Source organism: Heterodontus francisci, chromosome 2 (assembly GCF_036365525.1).
Source record: "Heterodontus francisci isolate sHetFra1 chromosome 2, sHetFra1.hap1, whole genome shotgun sequence".
Classification (NCBI taxonomy): domain Eukaryota; kingdom Metazoa; phylum Chordata; class Chondrichthyes; order Heterodontiformes; family Heterodontidae; genus Heterodontus; species Heterodontus francisci.
In genome coordinates, this window is record NC_090372.1 from 84,465,500 (window position 1) to 84,486,069 (window position 20,570).

At 42.7% G+C, this 20,570-nt stretch overlaps 1 protein-coding gene across 1 annotated transcript in view; it reads left to right on the plus strand.

The window, feature by feature from the left end:
* The window catches only part of ngly1 (N-glycanase 1), a 106,896-nt gene that overhangs the window by 66,368 nt on the left and 19,958 nt on the right, over positions 1-20,570 (plus strand). Inside the window, exons 6-7 of the mRNA XM_068059858.1 lie at positions 4,280-4,401; positions 6,956-7,101. Coding sequence (XP_067915959.1) covers positions 4,280-4,401; positions 6,956-7,101 — 268 coding nt within the window. The remainder of the gene's footprint in view (positions 1-4,279; positions 4,402-6,955; positions 7,102-20,570) is intronic.

Sequence of the window (20,570 nt, forward strand, 5' to 3'; positions counted from 1 at the left end):
GGAGCTAAAAACACGGTGTGTTTAAATTAAACATGTTACGGTAAGACTAGGTGAAGGCTGAAAGGGAACTCCAGACCTCTTTCTCACTTAGTTGTAACAAGGGAAACATTCTCCTGTCCCCTCAGGATCTTGTATCTTTCAATAAGATCACCTCTCATTCTTCTAAACTCCAATGGGTATAGGCCCAACCTGTTCACTCTTTCTTTACAAGATAAGTTCTTCATCCCCAGAATTAGACGAACGAACCTTCTCTGAACAGCTTCTAACGCAGTTATATCCTTTTTTGGATAAGGAGACTAAAACTGTACACAGTATTAAGATGTGATCTCACCAATATCCTGTACAGCTGGAGTAAAACTTCCCCACTTTCATATTCCATTCCCCTTACAATAAACGGCAACATTCCATTTGCCTTCCTAATCACATGCTGTACTTGCATACTGATCACCCAACTACTCCCTGTGGTAGTGAGTTCCACATTCTCACTATTCCCTGGATAAAAAAAGTTTCTTCTGAATTCCCTTTTTTATTCCTGGTGAATCTTTTTTGTATTGATGATCTCTAGTTTTCCTCTTCCCCCACTGGAAACGCACATGATCAAAACCTTTCATAATTTTAAACGTCTCTATTTAGGTAACCCCTAACACTTCTGTTTTCAAGAGAAAAGAGACCCAGGCTGTTGATACTTTACTAATGAGTATAACCCCACATCTCAAGGTATTATTCTTGTATATCTTTTTTGCAACCTCTCCAATGCCACTATATCCTTTTTATAATATGGCGACCAGAACTGCACTCCAGTATAGTCTTAACTGTGGTTCCAGGCAAGTTTAGATAACTTTCTACTTTTCAATTCTATCCCCCGAGAAATAGGATGGTGTGGTTGACTGTGTTGCAGTGAGGTTGAGGAAGGATAGCGCACTGTGATCACAGTCACAGAGGATGTCCTCTGTCACTTTTATTAAGGACATCCCAGTGCTGTTGGCAGGCTATGAAATGTGATTGAACAAAGAACAGTACAGCACAGGAACAGGCCATTCGGCCCTCCAAGCCTGCGCCAATCTTGATGCCTGCCTAAACTAAAACCTTCTGCACTTCCGGAGACCGTATCCCTCTATTCCCATCCTATTCATGTATTTGTCAAGATGCCTCTTAAACATCATTATCGTACCTGCTTCCACCATCTCCCCTGGCAGCAAGTTCCAGGCACTCACCACCCTCTGTGTAAAGAACTTGCCTCGCACATCCCCTCTAAACTTTGCCCCTCTCACCTTAAACCTATGTCCCCTAGTAACTGACTCTTCCACCCTGGGAAAAAGTTTCTCACTATCCACTCTGTCCATGCCGCTCATAACTTTGTAAACCTCTATCATGTCACCCCTCCACCTCCGTCGTTCCAGTGAAAACAATACGAGTTTATCCAACCTCTCCTCATAGTTAATGCCCTCCAGACCAGGCAACATTCTGGTAAACCTCTTCTGTACCCTCACCAAAGCCTCCACGTCCTTCTGGTAGTGTGGCGACCAGAATTGCACGCAATATTCTAAGTGTGGCCTAACTAAAGTTCTGTACAGCTGCAGCATGACTTGCCAATTTTTATACTCTATGCCCCGACCGATGAAGGCAAGCATGCCGAATGCCTTCTTGACTACCTTATCCACCTGCGTTGCCACTTTCAGTGACCTGTGGACCTGTACGCCCAGATCTCTCTGCCTGTCAATACTCCTAAGGGTTCTGCCATTTACTGTATACTTCCCACCTGCATTCGATCTTCCAAAATGCATTACCTCACATTTGTCCGGATTAAACTCCATCTGCCATTTCTCCGCCCAAGTCTCCAACCAATCTATATCCTGCTGTATCCTCTGACAATCCTCATCACTATCCGCAACTCCACCAACCTTTGTGTCGTCCGCAAACTTACTAATCAGACCAGCTACATTTTCCTCCAAATCATTTATATATACTACAAACAGCAAAGGTCCCAGCACTGATCCCTGCGGAACACCACTAGTCACATCCCTACATTCAGAAAAGCACCCTTCCACTGCTACCCTCTGTCTTCTGTGACAGAGCCAGTTCTGTATCCATCTTGCCAGCTCACCTCTGATCCCGTGTGACTTCACCTTTTGTACCAGTCTGCCATGAGGGACCTTGTCAAAGGCTTTACTGAAGTCCATATAGATAACATCCACTGCCCTTCCTTCATCAATCATCTTTGTCACTTCCTCAAAAAACTCAATCTAATTAGTGAGACACGACCTCCCCTTCACAAAACCATGCTGCCTTTTACTAAGAAGTTTGTTTGTTTCCAAATGGGAGTAAATCCTGTCCCGAAGGATCCTCTCTAATAATTTCCCTACCACTGATGTAAGGCTCACTGGCCTATGATTTCCTGGATTATCCTTGCTACCCTTCTTAAACAAAGGAACAACACTGGCTATTCTCCAGTCCTCTGGGACATCACCTGTAGCCAATGAGGATGGACAAGTTCAAAATAGAATTGCAAGAAAGCTGGGCATGGATTTGCAAGGCGACAACGCATTCAAGAATTTTGGAGAAGTTTGTAGATGGATGGTAATTTACAGGACAGAAGGATCAAGATTTTTTTGAGGAAGGGGCGACAATGGCAGTTTTAAAAGTGAAGGGAACAGTATCTGAGGAGAAGGAACAGTTTACAATGATAAGTTATGTGGTAGGATTGGAAATTGATCAGCGGTTTGGGAATAGAGTCGAGAGGACAGGAGGTTGATCCCATGAATGGAGGAGCTCAGATGGCTTTAAGGGAGATAGGAGAAAAGCTGGAGATGGGCGTGGATTCATGATTCGGGAAGGGGAGCCTTGTGGGAAATTTGGCTTGATGAGTAATGGAAAGGTGGGATTGTGGTAGAGGCAGCTGAACGGATGGTCTTCATCTTAGTAACAAAGAAATCTATTGAGTTGCATTTATTGGAAGGGCAGGGTTGATGGTGGTGAAGAGATGTCGGGTGTGATATTTGCATACCAGATGATACTGGAACAGTGAGCAGTTTTTGATGGGAATAGGGCTCAATAGTCCTTGATGTGGCCCAGCCAAATATCACTATGAATAATCAAACCAATTGTGTGCTAGATATATTGAGGTCTGTGTCCCTTAGGCTTGAGAGAGTAACCAGGATTTTTCTTGGGGTCAAGAGCATCAATAGCATAGGACAGGAAAAGGGCATCAGTGGCATAGGTGAGGGAGAGAATGAGATGATCATCAGCTACAGGAGTATCATTCTAAATGGAAGGACAAAGATGCGATGGTTGGGAGTAAATTATTTGGAGGGACTTTATTCTGGGTTGGAGGGAAGAATTGGAACATGAGGGATGCAAGGAAGTGATGAGAGTTGGCCTTGACTATGATTGAGACGATAGGAATGGAAATTATATCAGATAGCAAGGCTGAGGAAGTAGCCTTGAATAATGTTAAAGTTTTATAGGGAGGGTGAGGTTAAGGGAGGACAGCAAGACAGTTGAGATGAAGGTTGAAATCACAGAGGATGAGGAGTTGCTCAATGCATCCACATACTAATTTACTCCTTGTGTTTCTCCTAACACACTAAATCAAATACTGATATACAATGAAATGTACCAACTATTGTTGGATCACTTCACTAAAACAGATACAAAGCTTGCAGTCATCAATCTACCTTTGGTTTTTTCTCCTATTTATAAATTATCATTCCTTTTATTTAAGTATGTAAAAATATTAAGGTGCCATGTCTCAGAATTGTCCTAATAATAAAAGATGCCAGTTTCTGAATGAATCTTTGTTTCATCATAATTCAGAGAGGCCTTAAGCTTTGTTAGCTGCTTATACGTTACAGATGCACAAGAGATTGTGCAAGGGAGCCTTTCTGTCTCCATGCCAAAAACAGAAAATTTCAGGAAATAGCTCTAACCATATAAAAATTGTACCTAAAAGTTGAAGTGGTTAAAAACAAATTGGAAAAAATTCAAATTGAGGGCTTGGGCAATCTTGGGGACCCTGGTCAATGTCTGGGACTCAAGTTATAAGCAGGCTCATCAACGAATTTAGCTTTTGAGGCTGCTCTGTTCCAATGTTTCTTGCTTTGTCTGAGTAACTCTATGGGAAGTTAACTAGTACTACAGAGCAACACTTTACTATAGTCTGCTATTGTGTGTATTAAAAGCATTTTTCTTGGAAAGTTCTGGTTTCTCTTTTTGTATCAAAATTATTTACACAAATTGTCATTATATTAAATTTGACATTTTTATGCTCTGAAATATGTAGGTATAATCATGCAGAGAAGCTACTGGAAACCAGGAGAGGACGTTGTGGAGAGTGGGCCAACTGCTTCACACTTTGCTGCAGAGCTATGGGGTTTGAAGCAAGATATGTCTGGTGTACAACAGGTAAAATACTGTACACCTTCCAACCCCATGACCTCTACTACCTTGAAGGACAAGGGCAGCAGATGCATGGGAACACCACCACCGACAAGTTCCCCTCCAAGCCACACACCATCCTGACTTGGAACTATATCGCCGTTCCTTCACTGTCGTTGGGTCAAAATCCTGGAACTCCCTTCCTAACAGCAACAGTACCTACACCCCAAGAACTACAGTGGTTCAAGAAGGCAGCTCACCACCACCTTCTCAAGGGCAATTAGGGATGGGCAATAAATGCAGGCCTAGCTAACGACGCCCTCCTCCCACGAACAAATTTTTAAAAAAGGTGGTATCTGAATAGAGCACTACTGTGCTTTTTATTTTTCAGAATTGCACACGTTTACACTGATTTCAAGAATGATATCAGAATAATCAGCATTTTTCCTATATTCGTCCAGTTCATCGGCAGGACGGTAGAAATATTGTAGCGGTGTTTCAATTTTCTGCATAACATGCCAGTTCAACCTGTTCAGTATTTGGATATATACGCATTTTGCTGAAAAATGCGCAGTGGTTAGCACCGCAGCCTCACAGCTCCAGCGACCCGGGTTTAATTCTGGGTACTGCCTGTGTGGAGTTTGCAAGTTCTCCCTGCGTCTGCGTGGGTTTCCTCCGGGTGCTCCGGTTTCCTCCCACAAGCCAAAGACTTGCAGGTTGATAGGTAAATTGGCCATTATAAATTGTCACTAGTATAGGTAGGTGGTAGGGGAATATAGGGACAGGTGAGGATGTGATAGGAATATGGGATTAGTGTAGGTTTAGTATAAATGGGTGGTTAATGGTCGGCACAGACTCGGTGGGCCGAAGGGCCTGTTTCAGTGCTGTATCTAAAAATCTTGCTAAGTAAATTGAAAAATCAAATACTTATGTTTTAATTGAAAAAAACTAATATATGCCAATGCAGAAAGGATCATTACAACTATATCACTCACAATTAATTTATAACCTCCCCAAAAAGGAAATTGTAACACAATCCCTACTTTCCTCATTTTGCAAGTCTTGCCATCTGCAGACTGCACTAGATAATTGCAAATTCTTAGCCAAACAGCCCTCTTTGTATAACAATATGTAAGTCATAGACTTGCTATAGTATCTGCTTAGCTTGACCCTGTCCTACATATGAATGTCTAGTACCAATTGTTATTTCCATCCTTTGGACATGGGTTGTAGTATGTATGTTCAGACTTGAATTAGTAATAGTACTCTTGCCTCTGAATCAAAACTGGGTTTAAACTCTACTTCAGAGACTTGAGCACATAATCTAAGCTAAATGCTTCAGTGGAGTACTATCTTAGATTATGTGCCCAAGTTAAACCAATGCCCTGTGTGCCCTTTCAGATGGACATAAAAGAGCCAATGGCACCTTTGGTAGAAGAGCAGGGAGTTCTACTGGTATCTGGTCGAACATTTATCCCTTCACCACCATCACTAAAACAGATTATCTGGTCATTTTTCTGATTGCCAAGTTGTGGTGCCTTTTTGCAGGAAACTGGCTTCCATGTTTCCCTACATTACAACAGTGACAAGGTTTCAAGAAGTAATTCATTGGCTGTAAAGCACTTTGGGGCATCTTTAGGCTATAAAAGGCACTATGTAAATGCAAATGTTCACATTCAAAGTAACACACTGATACCAGTTGTTTACAGGTATCTAATGCAAAATCTATTTTAACTGTGTTGCTGCAACTCCGTTTTAATGTAACTCATGAAGTTTTTGTTTTGTGAATTTGAAACACACTATTACCAAGTCTATTTGTAACTTCTTTATTCTTGGAATATGGGCAACATGAATAAGACAGTGTTTATTGCCCATCTCTAGGTGCCCTTGAGAGCATTGAGTCAACCATGTAGTATGAAACTGGAGTCATGTGTAGACTAGACAAGTAGGGGTGGCAGGTTCCCTTACCTAAAGGAAAGGCGTTACTGAACCATTTGGGTCTTTGTGCAATCTTAACAGTTTTCATTGTCACTGCTCACAAATGACCAGATTTATTGAATTCACTTTCACAACTTGCCATGGCAGCTCTTAACTCCTGACACCACTAGGTTACTAATCCAGTAGGATAACTGTTAAGCTACCACAATGCCAGTTATTCAACAAGTAAAGCAATTGACTTGAAAAGTTAATTCAGGACCTTGTCAAGATTTTTTTTTTAATTAAAAATATTTGTTTGGTTCTTATTCTCAAGCCCTGGTGCAATGCAATCCTGGCATCAGGCCTGTGTAATATAAGCAAAATCAGATCCTATTAAAACGTTGCTCAACAACTAACTGCTTTAAATGCAGTATAAATTATATCGGATGTGGATAGTTAGGGTTTTTTAAGTAACATTGTTCTGCCAACTGTACTGGTGAGGTCATCCATAATGTAGATTGATCGACATGTAATGTCATGTATGTAATGTAAGGGAACAGTGGGAGTGCATGCTGTACTAAAATGCTTTCAGCAGTTCAAGTAGTTATTACTGGTGTAACCAGAAGGCTAGTTTTAATAATGTAATTATTGGTTGTCTTTTCAGATCATGTGTGGACGGAGGTGTACTCAACCTCCCAGAAAAGGTGGCTACATTGTGATCCCTGTGAAAATGTCTGCGACAAACCACTCCTGTATGAAATTGGATGGGGAAAGAAGCTGTCTTACATTTTTGCATTTTCAAAGGATGAGGTAAAATTTGTACTTGTGTAAATCCTAATTGGGGGGGCTGGTTAGCTAAGGTGGCTAAATGGCTAGCATGTGCTTCAGAAAGAATAATGCCAACAGTGCTTGTTCAATTCCTATTCCGGCTGAGGTATTCTTGGGAGTCTACCTCTTTGCCCTGCCACTGTTGGCGGAATGCGGGTGTTAGTCTGTGATGCTGACAAAACCGAAGCAGAGTCCATTGAACGGGTTGCTGACTTTAAAGGATTTGTGTATTGTGGTTTACAGTCAGAGAGAGGAAATGTGCTTCGCACAGAGCACAGATTCTGCGAATGAGTAGTAGACACCCAGTAACAAAATGCCAGTGAGCATCATTTGAATCCTATTAAGATCTCAATTATGCAGTTAATATGTAATACACTTGAGTCCCAAAGAATGTTGCTTATTTCTATTTTTGTTTTTGTTCTTATTTGGAGCCTATTCTGTTCTGGCAGTATTTCTAAACTGTTCCATATGCTGTACCATACTGGGTTGACTTTTCTCACCCAGACTTTAAAGAATTAGAAAAGTTTTTTTTTAACAATTTGTTGTCTGGATGTGAGTGGAGCTGGCTAGTCTGCACATGTTGCCTATCTTTAGTTGCCCTGAGAAGTTAGTGGTCCGCTTTCCTGAGCTGCTGCAATCCTACATCGATGATGCTGCCACAGTGGTATTGGGTGGGAAATTCTAGGGGTGATGAGGAATGTTGATGTGTTAAGTCAGGATAGTGTTGGCTTAGAGATGGTGTGTTCCCGCAACATCAATGTTCTTGCCCTTTTAATAGAGGTTCCAATATAGGAAGGTAATGTTGAAGTGGCTGCATTGTATTCTGTAGTTAATATACTGCAATCAGAGTACATCAGTGATAGAGGGTCCAATGGCAAAGGCACGAATCAGGCGAGCTGTTCTATTTGGGATGGTTTTGAGGTTCTGGAATGTTGCAGTTGTACCCATGCAGCAAATGGTGAGTATCCCATCACCCAAATTGAGCATTGTAGATGATTGAGGTGCTTTGCGGAGAAATGAGCCACTCTTTGCAGAGAATCCAGCTTCTGCCCTGCTTTTGGTAGCCACCATGTTGATATGGTTTGTGCATTTAAGCTTCTGGTCACGAGGGACTGTCAAGATGTTAATGGTGGCGGACTCAGTGACCTTGGTGCTATTGAATGTCAGGGGAGATGTCTGGGCTTTTCTTTATTGGAGTTGGTCATTACCTTTCACTCATGGCGTGAATGTTGCCTCTTAATTTCAGCCCAAATCTAGGTTTTGTCCAGGTGTGGGCAGCTTCATTGTTGGAAAAATGAATAGAACTGAACAGTGTGGAATCATCAGTGGATAGCCATAACTCTGATCTTACGGAGAGAATGTCATTGATGAAGCAGCTGAAGATGGTTGGGCCAAGAACATTTTCTTAACTGACTGTAAGGGCTGCAGGGTGGATGAGCAAACTGATCATGGCACTGTGCTACAGGAAGCCATTCGAGCAGGTTGAGTAAATAGGAATGTAGTGGTAGTTCAGGACAGTATAGTCAGGGGGATAGACACAGTTCTCTGCAGCCAAGAGCGAGAGTCCAGAAGGCTGTGTTGCCTGCCTGATGCCAGGGTTCGGAACATCTGCTCAGGGTTGGAGAGCAACTTGCAGTGGGAGGGGGAGGATCCAGTTGTCATGGCCCACTTGGGTACCAACGACATAGATAAGACTAGGAAAGAGGTTCTGCATAGAGAGTATGAGCAGCTAGGGCTAAGTTTAAAAAGAAGAACCTCAAAGGTAATAATCTCTGGATTATTAACCTGAGCCACGAGCAAATTTGCATAGGGTAAATAAGATTAGAGAGTTAAATGCGTGGCTCAAAGATTGGTTTGGGAGAAATGGGTTTCAATTCATGGGGCACTGGCACCAGTAGTGTGAAAAGTGGGAGCTGTACTGCTGGGACGGTCTTAACCTGAACTATGCTGGAACCAGTGTTCTGGCGAGTTGTATAACTAGGGCGATAGAGAGGGCTTTAAACTAAATAGTGGGGGCGAGGGATCAAGTGAGGGAAAATGTGGTGATTTAAAGAGAGAGGAGAAGGCAAAGGAGCAATAAAGGTAATGATCAGAGTGTGGCAGGAAGGGACCAAATGTACAAACTTAAGTGTGTGCCAGCAGTTAAGGTGAGAGGTTGAGAAAATAATAAAAAGACAGAATTAAGTAGTGATAATTCAGTAAGTTTTAACATAATTATGGAAAAGGACAGAGATGGAACAGGAGTTAGAGTTCTCAATTGGAGCAAGGCCAATTTTACTAAACTGAAGTGTGATTTAGTGAAAGGGGACTGGAAACAGCTACTTGAAGGTAACTCAGTGTCAGAACAGTGAGGTATTTAAAGGGGAGATTCAAGGGGTTCAGAATAAACATGTTCCTACAAAGAAGGGTGAGATGGCCAAATCTAGAGCCCCCTGGATGTCAAGGAGCGCACAGGGTAAGATAAGGGCGGTGCAGTGGTTAGCACCGCAGCCTCACAGCTCCAGCGACCCGGGTTCAATTCTGGGTACTGCCTGTGTGGAGTTTGCAAGTTCTCCCTGTGTCTGCGTGGGTTTCCTCCGGGTGCTCCGGTTTCCTCCCACATGCCAAAGACTTGCAGGTTGATAGGTTAATTGGCCATTATAAATTGCCCCTAGTATAGGTAGGTGGTAGGGAAATATAGGGACAGGTGGGGATGTGGTAGGAATATGGAATTAGTGTAGGATTAGTATAAATGGGTGGTTGATGGTCGGCACAGACTCGGTGGGCCGAAGGGCCTGTTTCAGTGTTGTACCTCTAAACTAAACTAAACTATAAGGCAGAAAAGGAAAGCTTATGTCCGACACAGAGAACTAAATACTACAGAAAGCCGAGAGGAGTATAGAAAGTGGAGGGGTGAAATCAAAAAGGAAATTAGGAAAGCAAAGAGAGGGCATGAAAGAACATTGGCAAGCAAAATCAAGGTGAACCCAAAGATGTTTCATCAATACATTCAGAGTAAGAGGATAACTAAGGAGAGAGTAGGGCCCATAAAAGACCAAAAAGGTAACCTGTGTAGGGGCAGAAGATATTGGTATGGTTTTTAATGAATACTTTGCATCTGGCTTCACAAAAGCGGGGGACGATGCAGATATTGTAGTTAAAGAAGAAGAGTGTGAAGTATTGGATGTGATAAATATAGGGAGAGAGGAAGTCTTAATGGGATTAGCATCCTTGAAAGTTGATAAATCACCAGCGCCAGATGAAAGGTATCCCGGGCTATTAAAAGAAGCAAGAGAGGAAATAGCAGAGGGTCTGACCATCATTTTCCAGTCCTCGTTAGATACAGGTGTGGTGCCGGAGGATTGGAGAACTGCTAACATTGTACCTCTGTTTAAAAAGGGAGCAAAGGATAGATAATTACAGGCCAGTCAGTCTAACCTCAGTAGTGGGCAAATTATTGGAATCTATTCTGAGAGACAGGATAAGCTGTCACTTAGAAAGGCAGGTTAATCTAGGATAGTCAGCATGGATTTGTTAAGGGAGGATCTTGTTTGACCAACTTGATCGAATTTTTTGAAGAAGTAGCAATGAAGATAGATGAGTTAGTGCAGTTGATGTGGTCTGTGTGGATTTTAGCAAGGCTTTTGACAAGGTCCCACATGGCAGACTGGTTTAAAAAAAATAAAATAAAATCCCACGGGATCCAGGGAAATGCAGCAAAGTGGATACAAAATTGGCTCAGTGGCAGGAAGCAGAGGGTAATTGTTGACGGCTGTTATAGCACCTGGACGGCTGTTTCCAGTGGCGTTTCGCAGGACTCAGGACTGGGTCCCCTGCTTTTTCTGGTATATATTAACGATTTGGATGTAAATGTAGGGGGAACGATCAAGAAGTTTGCAGACGACACAAAGGTTGACTGTGTGGTAGATCGCGAGTAGAATAGCTGTAGGCTGCAGAAAAATGTTGATGGTCTGGTCAGAAGGGCAGAAAAGTGGCAAATGGAATTCAGCTTGGAGAAGTGTAAGATGATGCATTTGGGGAGGTCAAACAGGGCAAAGGAATACACGATTAATGGGAAAAGTGCAGAGGAAGTGAGGGACCTTGGAGTGAATGTCCACAGATCCCTGAAGGTAGCAGGACAGGTTGATAAGTTGGTTACGAAGGCACATGGGATCCTTTATTAGCCGAGGTATAGAATATATGAGCAGGGAGGTTATGTTGGAACTGTATAACTCATTGTTAGGCCACAACTTGAGTACTGTGTGCAGTTCTGGTCACCTCATTACAGAAAGGATGTTGTCATCTGGGCCCCTACCTGCCAAGAATGAGGCACATTAATTTTGCCAGATGGACATTAAACTTCAAATTCTGGGAAGAGGAGAAGGCCTGTTACGAGGAATTGCCAGGCCCTGGCCAGAAAGACATTTTTGCATATTAGCAGACAGTGTTGTAACAAAGGAGCAAGCCCCTGCTCCCAATACACGGAACAGACATGGTCGAACCAGTCAGACACATGACCACCCTGCTGGCCAACTAGGGGAGTTTTAAGTTGTAAAGACAGTGTTTGAACTGGCAGAAAGCTCTTGGCTCCTGGATTGAAAAGAGCCTCTTCTGTCTGCTCCCATCTCTTTCTCACCAGCTTCGGAATCCATTGAAGGCACATGAACCCTAAGAGAAAAATTCTCCTACAGTAAACAAGGTTTAAGAAGAATACTGGGCCCCAACAAAAATCAAGATCTACCTACAAGCACGGATTATACAGTGAGCTCGAAGACCTGTAACAAAAATCTCTTCAGATATTGCCTCAAACCTTCCCCCTTTATTTTTCTTCTCTTTTCTGTCTCTATTTGCATGAGTATCGCGTATGATGCTAGTGTGGGGCACGGCGTGTATCCATAGGCATTAACCAAATTAGAGGTTTAAGTTTAAATAAATTTCACTTTTCTTCTTTAAACCCAAGAAAGCCTGTTTGTGCTCATTTCTTTGCCTTATAATTGGAAAGCAGTGAACAAGGATTCACCAAGGAGCAGCTAAAAACAGTGTGTTTAAAAATAAAACCCTGTTACAATAAGACCAGGTGAAGGCAAAAAGAGAACCCTAGACCTCTTTCTCACCTGGTCGTAACAATGTAATTGCACTAGAGAGGGTACAGAGGAGATTTACGAGGATGTTGCCAGGACTGGAAAAATGCAGCTGTGAGCAAAGATTGGATAGGTTGGGATTGTTCTCCTTCGAACAGAGAAGGCTGAGGGGAGATCTGATTGAAATGTACAAAATGTTGAGGGGCCTGGATAGAGTGGAGGTGAAGGGTCTATTCACCTTAGCAGAGAGGTCAGTGACAAGGGGGCATAGACTTAGTGATTGGTAGAAAGATTAAAGGGGAGATGAGGAAAAGCTTTTTCACTCAGAGGGTGCTAGGGGTCTGGAACTCTCTGCCTGAAAGGGTAGTTGAGGCAGAGACCCTCAACTCATTGAAAAGGAGTCTGGATATGCACCTCAAGTGCCATAATCTGCAGGGCTACAGACAAACTGCTGGAAGGTGGGATTAGAATACGTTGATCGTTTTTCGGCCAGCACAGACACAATGGGCCAAGTGGCCTCTTTCTGTGCCTTAAACGTTCTATGATTCTAAATGCACTCTATCTGAATGTACACAGCATTCGGAACAAGGTGGATGAATTGACGGCACAAATAGAAGTTAAACAGGGACGATCTAACTGCCATTATAGAGACGTGGCTGCAGGGGGACCAAGGCTGGGAACTGAACGTTCAAGGGTATTTGACATTTAGGAGGGCTAGGCAAAAAGGAGAAAGAGGTAGGGTAGCGCTATTAATAAAGGATGAGAGCACACATTAGTGAAAAAGAATCTTAGATTGAAAGATCAAGATGTAGCATCAGTTTGGGTAGAGCTGAGAAACAGCAAGGGCAGCAAACATTGGTAGGATTTGTTTATAGGCCACCAAACAGTAGTGGTAATGTAGGACATGGTATAAATAAAGAAATTAGAGGTGCATGTAACAAGGGTAATACAGTAATCATGGGGACTTCAGTCTACATCTAGACTGGGTAAACCTAATTAGTACTAATGCTGTGGAGAACGGATTCCTGGAATGTATACGAGCTGGTTTCTCAACATACTGTTCTAGAAAACCAACTATGAATGGGCTGTTTTAAATCTGGTATTGTGCAATGAAAAAGGCCTAACAAATTAATTTCATTGTAAAGGAGTCTTTAGGGAAGAGTGACCATAATATGATAGAATTTTACTTTAAGCTTGAAAGTGATGTAGGAAAGTACGAAGGTATGAGGGGCAAGTTGGCTGTGGTAGTTTGGGAAACTACATTAAAAGTTATGACTAGCATTTAAAGAATTGATGCATGGTTTACAACAAATTTACATTCCTCTGAGGAACAAAAACCCAGCAGGAAAAGTGATGCAATCATGGCTAACGAGAAGTTAATGATTGTATGAGATCAAAGGAAGAGGCTTATAAAGTTGCCCAAAAAAGTAGTAAGCCTGAGGATTGGGAGCATTTTCGAATTCAGCAAAGAAGGACCAAGAAACTCATTTAGAAAAAAAAAATAAAATAGAATATTGAAGTAAACTAGCAAGAAACATAAAAACAGACTGTAAAAGATTCTATAGGTATGAAAAAAGGAAAAGATTAGCAAAGACAAATGTGGGCCTATTACAGGCTGGGACAGGGGAATTTATAATGGGGAATAAGAAAATGGTAGAGAAACTAAACAAATACTTTGTGTCTGTCTTCATGGAGGAAGATACAAAAACCTCCCAGAAATACTCCAGAACCAAGGGATGAGCAATAATGAGGAGAAATTGGTATTTGTTTTAAAAAAAAAAGTAGCACTGTGAAATTAATGGGACTGAAAGTTGATAAATCCCCTGGACCTGATGATCTACATCCCAAAGTGTTGAAAGAGATGGCTGTAGAGATAATGGATGCATTGGTGATCAACTTCCACAATTCTGAAGATTGGAAGGTAGCAAATGTAACCCTGCTGCTCAAGAAAGGAGGGAGAGAGAAAACTGGGAACCACAGACCTGTTAGCCAGACATCAATAATAGATTCTAGCATTTCCCCTATCATAAAGGATGTTTAACTGGACACTTAGAAAATAATGGTAGGATTGGACAGAGTCAGCATGGATTTATGAAAGGGAAATCATGTTTGCCAAACCAGTTGGAATTTTTTGAGGATGTCACTAGCAGAATAGATATTCTATTCTGGGGAACCAGTGGATATGGTGTATTTGGATTTTCAGAAGGCTTTCAATAAGGTCCCACACAAGAGGTTAGTAAGCAAAATTAGAACATGTGGGATTGGGGGTAATATACTGGCATGGATTGAGAATTGGTTAACAGACAGAAAAGAGAGAGTAGGAATAAACGGGTCATTCTCAGGTTGGCAGGCTGCGATTAGTGGGGTACCGCAAGGATTAGTGCTTGGGCCCCGACTATTCATAATCTATATCAATGATTTGGATGTGGGGACTAAATGTAATATTTCGTTTGTTGATGAAACAAAACTAGGTGGGAACGTGAGTTATGAGGAGGATGCAATGAGGCTTCAAGGGGTTTTAGACAGGCTAAGTGAGCGGCAGATGGAATATAATGTGGAAAAATGTGAAGTTATCCACTTTGGTAGGAAAAAGATGCAGAGTATTTCTTAAATCATGAGAGATTGGGAAGTGTTGATGTCCAAAGGTGTCCCTGTTCATAAGTCACTAAAAGTTAACATGCAGGTGCAGCAGGCAATTAAGAAGGCAAATGGTATGTTGGGCTTTATTGCAAGAGAATTTGACTACAGGAGCAAAGAAGTCTTGCTGCAATTGCATTGGGCCTCGATGAGACCGCACCTGGAGTGTTGTGTACAGTTTTGGCCATCTCTCCTAAGGAAGGATATACTTGCCATAGAGGGAGTGCAACGAAGGTTCACCAGACTGACTCCTGGGATGGTGGGATTGTCCTATGAGGAGAGATTGAGGAGACTGAGCCTGTATTCTCTAGAGTTTAGAAGAATGAGAGGTGATCTCATTGAAGCATACAAAATTCTTACAGGGCTTGACAGGATAGATGCAGGAAGGATGTTTTCCCTGGCTGGGGCGGGGGTTGTGGGGGGCCTGGTGGTCTGAAACCAGAGGACACATTCTCCGAATAAGAGGTAGGCCATTTAAAACTGAGATGAGGAGGGTGGTGAATCTTTGGAATTCTCTACCCCAGACGGCTGTGGAGGCTCAGTCATTGAATATGTTCAGGACAGAGGTTGATAGATTTCTAGATATTAAAGATATAAAGGGATATGGGGATAGTGTGGGAAAATGGCATTGAGGTAAAAGATCAGCCATGATCTAGTTGAATGGCAGAGCAGGCTCGAGGAGCCGAATGGCCTACTCCTCCTATTTCCTTTGTTCTTGCAGTGATGTCCTGGGGCTGTGATGACTGACCAACAACCACCTTCCTTTTTTGACTATAGTTTTGTTGTATTTTGCCTTGATGTTCAGGGCAGCTCCTGTCACTTCTGATTGGGGGAAGCTGATGGAATAGTATTAGTCAGGATTGAATTATCCTGTTTTTTGTGGATAGAGCTTATCTGGGCAATCTTCACATTGTCGGGCAGCTGCCAGTGTCATTAGCAATACTGGAACGCTATATATTTTGGATGTTGGGAGGGTGTGGAACAACTTTGTAGATATAGAAATGTGACATTTGAATTTTGACCCACAGCACCCTCCTTGTTTATATGAACTTGAACAGAATTTATGTCACCACACAGCAACATTCTACCCACAATAGCTATTCACTGGGGGCCAGTATTGAGCAGTTTTCATTCATTAAAACCCAAAAACAAGGGAAGATTGAAACAACAGCTAGCAGTCTATTGAGGGATTTAAACATGAGGATGAACATTTTGAAATCGAGACATTGGTGGACAGGGAACCAATGTGGGTCAACAGGACTTGTTGCAAGTTAGGATATGGGGCAGCAGAGTTTTGGATGAGCTTAAGTTTATGGTGGGTAGAAAATAGGATTTGAGAAATGATTGAAGGATCAATATTTGGCACACACAACAGCTCATGCACTGCTGTCCAGAAACAGCTCATTCTGCAAAGAACAGTGTGGAGCCTCCAGATTCTCACACCATTCTTCCTTCCATCTACAACTCCTGCAATGAAAACTTGGGAGAGAAGCAGTGAGAGAGGAGCAGGAGGTTCGGAGGCAAATCGAAAAGTGACGTCACAATCAACAAGGAGCGCGGGGAAACAGAAAGCAGGCCGGGGTGAGTATACAGGTAAGCTTTTTAATTTAATCTAAGTTAATCGAATATAAAATAAGACTTGATCGATTCATTAGTATAAAAACTAAGGCTGATTTTATAATCTAGCATGTATATAGGGAGAGAGAGAGACCAGGAGGGAGGGTATTGGTTCAAATTAGGAGCTGGGTAATTTAAAAGTTTTTCAATCGTGGTAGTGTAACACTAAGTGTTATGATAAGAGTATAAACACAGAGCAGGACTAGAGGTATTAATTACAGTTGATTGTTTAAACAGGTACTTTTAATTTAAATCAAACATAGCTTCAGACATCCAAATATTTAACATGCAAATTAATTAATTAAATAGAATAGAGATGGCCGGGCGGGCGATGTGTTGCAGCTGTAGTATGTGGGAGCTAGAGGACGCTGGTGCGATCCACGGTGGCAATATTTTTTTTAATTCATTCATGGGATGTGGGCGTTGCTGGCCAGGCCAGCATTTATTGCCCATCCCTAATTGCCCTTAAGAAGGTGGTGGTGGTGAGCTGCCTTCTTGAACCGCTGCAGTCCATGTGGGGTAGGTACATCCACAGTGCTGTTAGGAAGGGAGTTCCAGGATTTTGACCCAGTGACAGTGAAGGAACGGTGATATAGTTCGAAGTCAGGATGGTGTGTGACTTGAAGGTGAACTTACTGTAGGTGGTGTTCCCATGTATTTGCTGCCCTTGTTCTTCTAGTTAGTAGAGGTCACGAGTTTAGAAGGTACTGTCTAAGGAGCCTTGGTGCATTGCTGCAGTGCATCTTGTAGATGGTACACACTGTTGCCACTGTGCGTCGGTGGTGGAGAGAGTGAATGTTTGTAGATGGGGTGCCAATCCATCGGGCTGCTTTGTCCTGGATGGTGTTAAGCTTCTTGAGTGTTGTTGGAGCTGCACCCATTCAGGCAAGTGCACCCATCACACTCCTGACTTGTGCCTTGTAGATGGTGGACAGTCTTTGGGGAGCCAGGAGGTGAGTTACTCGCCGCAGGATTCCTAGCCTCTGACCTGCTCTTGTAGCCACGGTATTTATATGGCTACTCCAGTTCAGTTTCTGGTCAGTGGTAGCCCCTATGATGTTGATAGTGGGGGATTCAGCGATCATAATGCCATTAAATGTCATGGGGAGATGGTTAGATTCTCTCTTGTTGGAGATGGTCATTGCCCAACACTTGTGTGGTGCGAATGTTGCTTGCCACTTATCAGCCCAAGCCTGGATATTGTACAGTTCTGCACCAAGTGATTGCTGCTCGAGGACCTTCGGCTCTGGAGTTGGAGTCTGAGCTGCGGACACTGCGACACATCAGAAAGGGGCAGAGTTACCTGGACACTGTGTTTCAGGAGACAGTCACATCCCTTAGATTAATTACATCAAATTTGGACTGTGATCAGGGACAGGAGGGTGTGACTGCAAGTGAGGCAGGTCTGGGGATCCAGAATTTAACTTTGGAGGAGCCTCAGCCAGTGCCATTATCCAATAGGTACGAGGTTCTTGCTCCCGGTGTGGACGAGACTGCCGAGAGGATGAGCGAACTGACCACAGCACCGTCCTTCTGAGTGCCATTCAAGTGGAGGGAGAAAAGAGAAATGTAGTAGTAATAGGGGATAGCATAGTTAAGGGAGTAGATACTGTTCTCTGCAGCAAAGACAGGGAGTCCCGAAGGCTGTGTTGCCTACCTGGTGCCAAGGTTAAGGACATCTCTTCTGGGCTGGCGCGGAACTTGGAGTGGGAGGGGAAGGATCCAGTTGTCGTGGTCCACGTAGGTACCAATGACATAAGTAGGACGAGGAAAGAGGTTCTGCTGAGGGACTATGAGCAGCTCGGGGCTAAATTAAAACGCGGAGCGTCAAAGGTAATCTCTGGTTTACTATCTGAGCCATGTGCAAATTGGCGTAGGGTAAATAAGATTAGAATGGTAAATGCCTGGCTCAAAGATTGGTGTGGGAGAAATGGGTTCCCATTCATGGGGCACTAGCACCAGTACTGGGAAAGGAGAGAGCTGTTCCGTTGGGAAGGACTTCATTTGAACCATGCTGGGACCAATGTCCTGACGAATCGTGTAACTAGGGTTGTAGTTAGGACTTTCAACTAATTAGTGGGGGGGCGGGGGGAGGATTCAATTGAAGGGAAGTTTAAAAAGTCAAAAAGAAATGAGAGAACAGAGGTGCAGGGTAGTGAAGAGGCTAACGGTAATCAAAGTGTGACATGAAGGGGCAGAAAATATAAGCAGAGGAGTGCAGCAGAAATTAGAACCAGAATGATTAATAATGGTAAAAAGTCAAAGCTTAAGGCTTTGAATGCACACAGCATTTGTAACAAAATAGATGAGTTGGCTGCACAAATAGAAATAAATGAATATGACTTGATAGCTATTACAGAGATGTGGTTGTAGGATGACCAAGACTGGGAACTCAATATTCAAGGGTATTTGACGTTTTGGAAATATAGGCAAAAAGGAAAAGGAGGTGGTGTAGCTTTGTTGATAAAGTAAGGTATCAGTGAGGTGGCGAGTATCGATTATAGGTGCAATAGATCGTGATGTGGAATCAGTTTGGGTGGAAATAAGGAATAGCAAGGAGAAGATGTCATGTGGGCATCGTCTGTAGGCTCCCGAAGAGTTGCCTCACTGTAGGACAAAGTATAAATCGGGAAATAATGGAGATGTGTAAGAAGGGCGCTATATTTGTCATGGGTGATTTTAATCTGCATATTGACTGAGCAAATCAGATTGGCAGAGGTAACATGGAAGACGAATTTGTAGAGTGCATCAGGGATTGTTACTTGGAGCAAAACTTTGCAGAACCTACCCGAGGCCAGGCTATTTTAAATCTAGTAATGTGTAATGAGGTAGGATTAATAAGAGGTATCATAGTTAAGGATCCTCTATGCGGTAGCAATCAACACACGGTAGAATTTCAAATTCAGTTTGAGGGCGAGCAACTCTGGTCTCAAGCCAGTGTCCTCAACTTAAACAAGGGCAATTACGGAGATATGAAGAAAGAGTTGTCTAAAGCGGGCTGGAAAAATAGACTAAGAGGATGAGCAGTGGCAGACATTTAAACAGATATTTCATAACGCTCAGCAAAAATTTATCCCGGTCAAAAAGAAGGACTCGATGAGAAGGACAAACCACCTGTGGTTAACAAAGGCGGTCAAGGAGAGTATCCAATCAAAAATTAAGGTGTACAAAGCGGCAAAAACTAGTGGTAGGCCAGAGGATTGGAAATATTTTAGGAACCAGCAGCAGATGACTTAAAAGCTAATAAAGAGGGAGAAAATTGATTATGAAAGTAAATTGGCAAGAAATATAAAAACAAACAGCACGAGCTTCTATGGGTATATAAAAAGAGAGTAGCTAAAGTGAGCGTGGGACCCTTGGAGAATTGATAACGGGGAACAGGGAAATGGCAGATCATTTAAACCAATATTTTGCATCGGTCTTCACGGTGGAGGACACTATAAACATCCCACAGATATCAGATAAGCAAGGAGCTAATGGGAGGAAAGGTCTTGTAACAGTCTCTATGACGAGGGACAAAATATTTGACAAACTAATGGGACTAAAGGCAGACAAGTCACCAGGACCTGATGGCCTGCATCCAAGCGTTTTAAAGGAAGTGGCTGCAGAGATAGTGGAGGCATTGGTCGAAATATTCCAGAACTCGCTGTATTCCGGCAGGGTTCCAGCAGATTGGAAAACCGCTAATGTGACACCCTTGTTCAAGAAGGGAGGGAGACAAAAAACAGGAAACTATAGGCCAGTCAGCCTAACATCAGTCGTTGGGAAAATGTTAGAGTCCATTATTAAGGAAGAAATAGCAAGACATTTAGAAAAGCTTACCGCAATCCAACAGAGTCAACATTGTTATAGTGAAAGGGAAATCATGTTTGACAAATTTGCTCGAATTTTTTGAGGATATAACAAGCAGAGTTGATAAAGGGGAACCGGTAGATGTATTTGGATTTCCAGGAGGCATTCGATAAGGTGCCGCATAAAATATTATTGCACAAGAAAGGAGCTCACAGTATTGCGGGTAATGTATTAGCATGGATTGAGGATTGGTTAACACACAGAAGACAGAGAGTTGGGATTAATGGGTCTTTTTCAGGTTGGACAGATGTAACTAGTGGAGTGCCACAAGGATCAGTCCTAGGG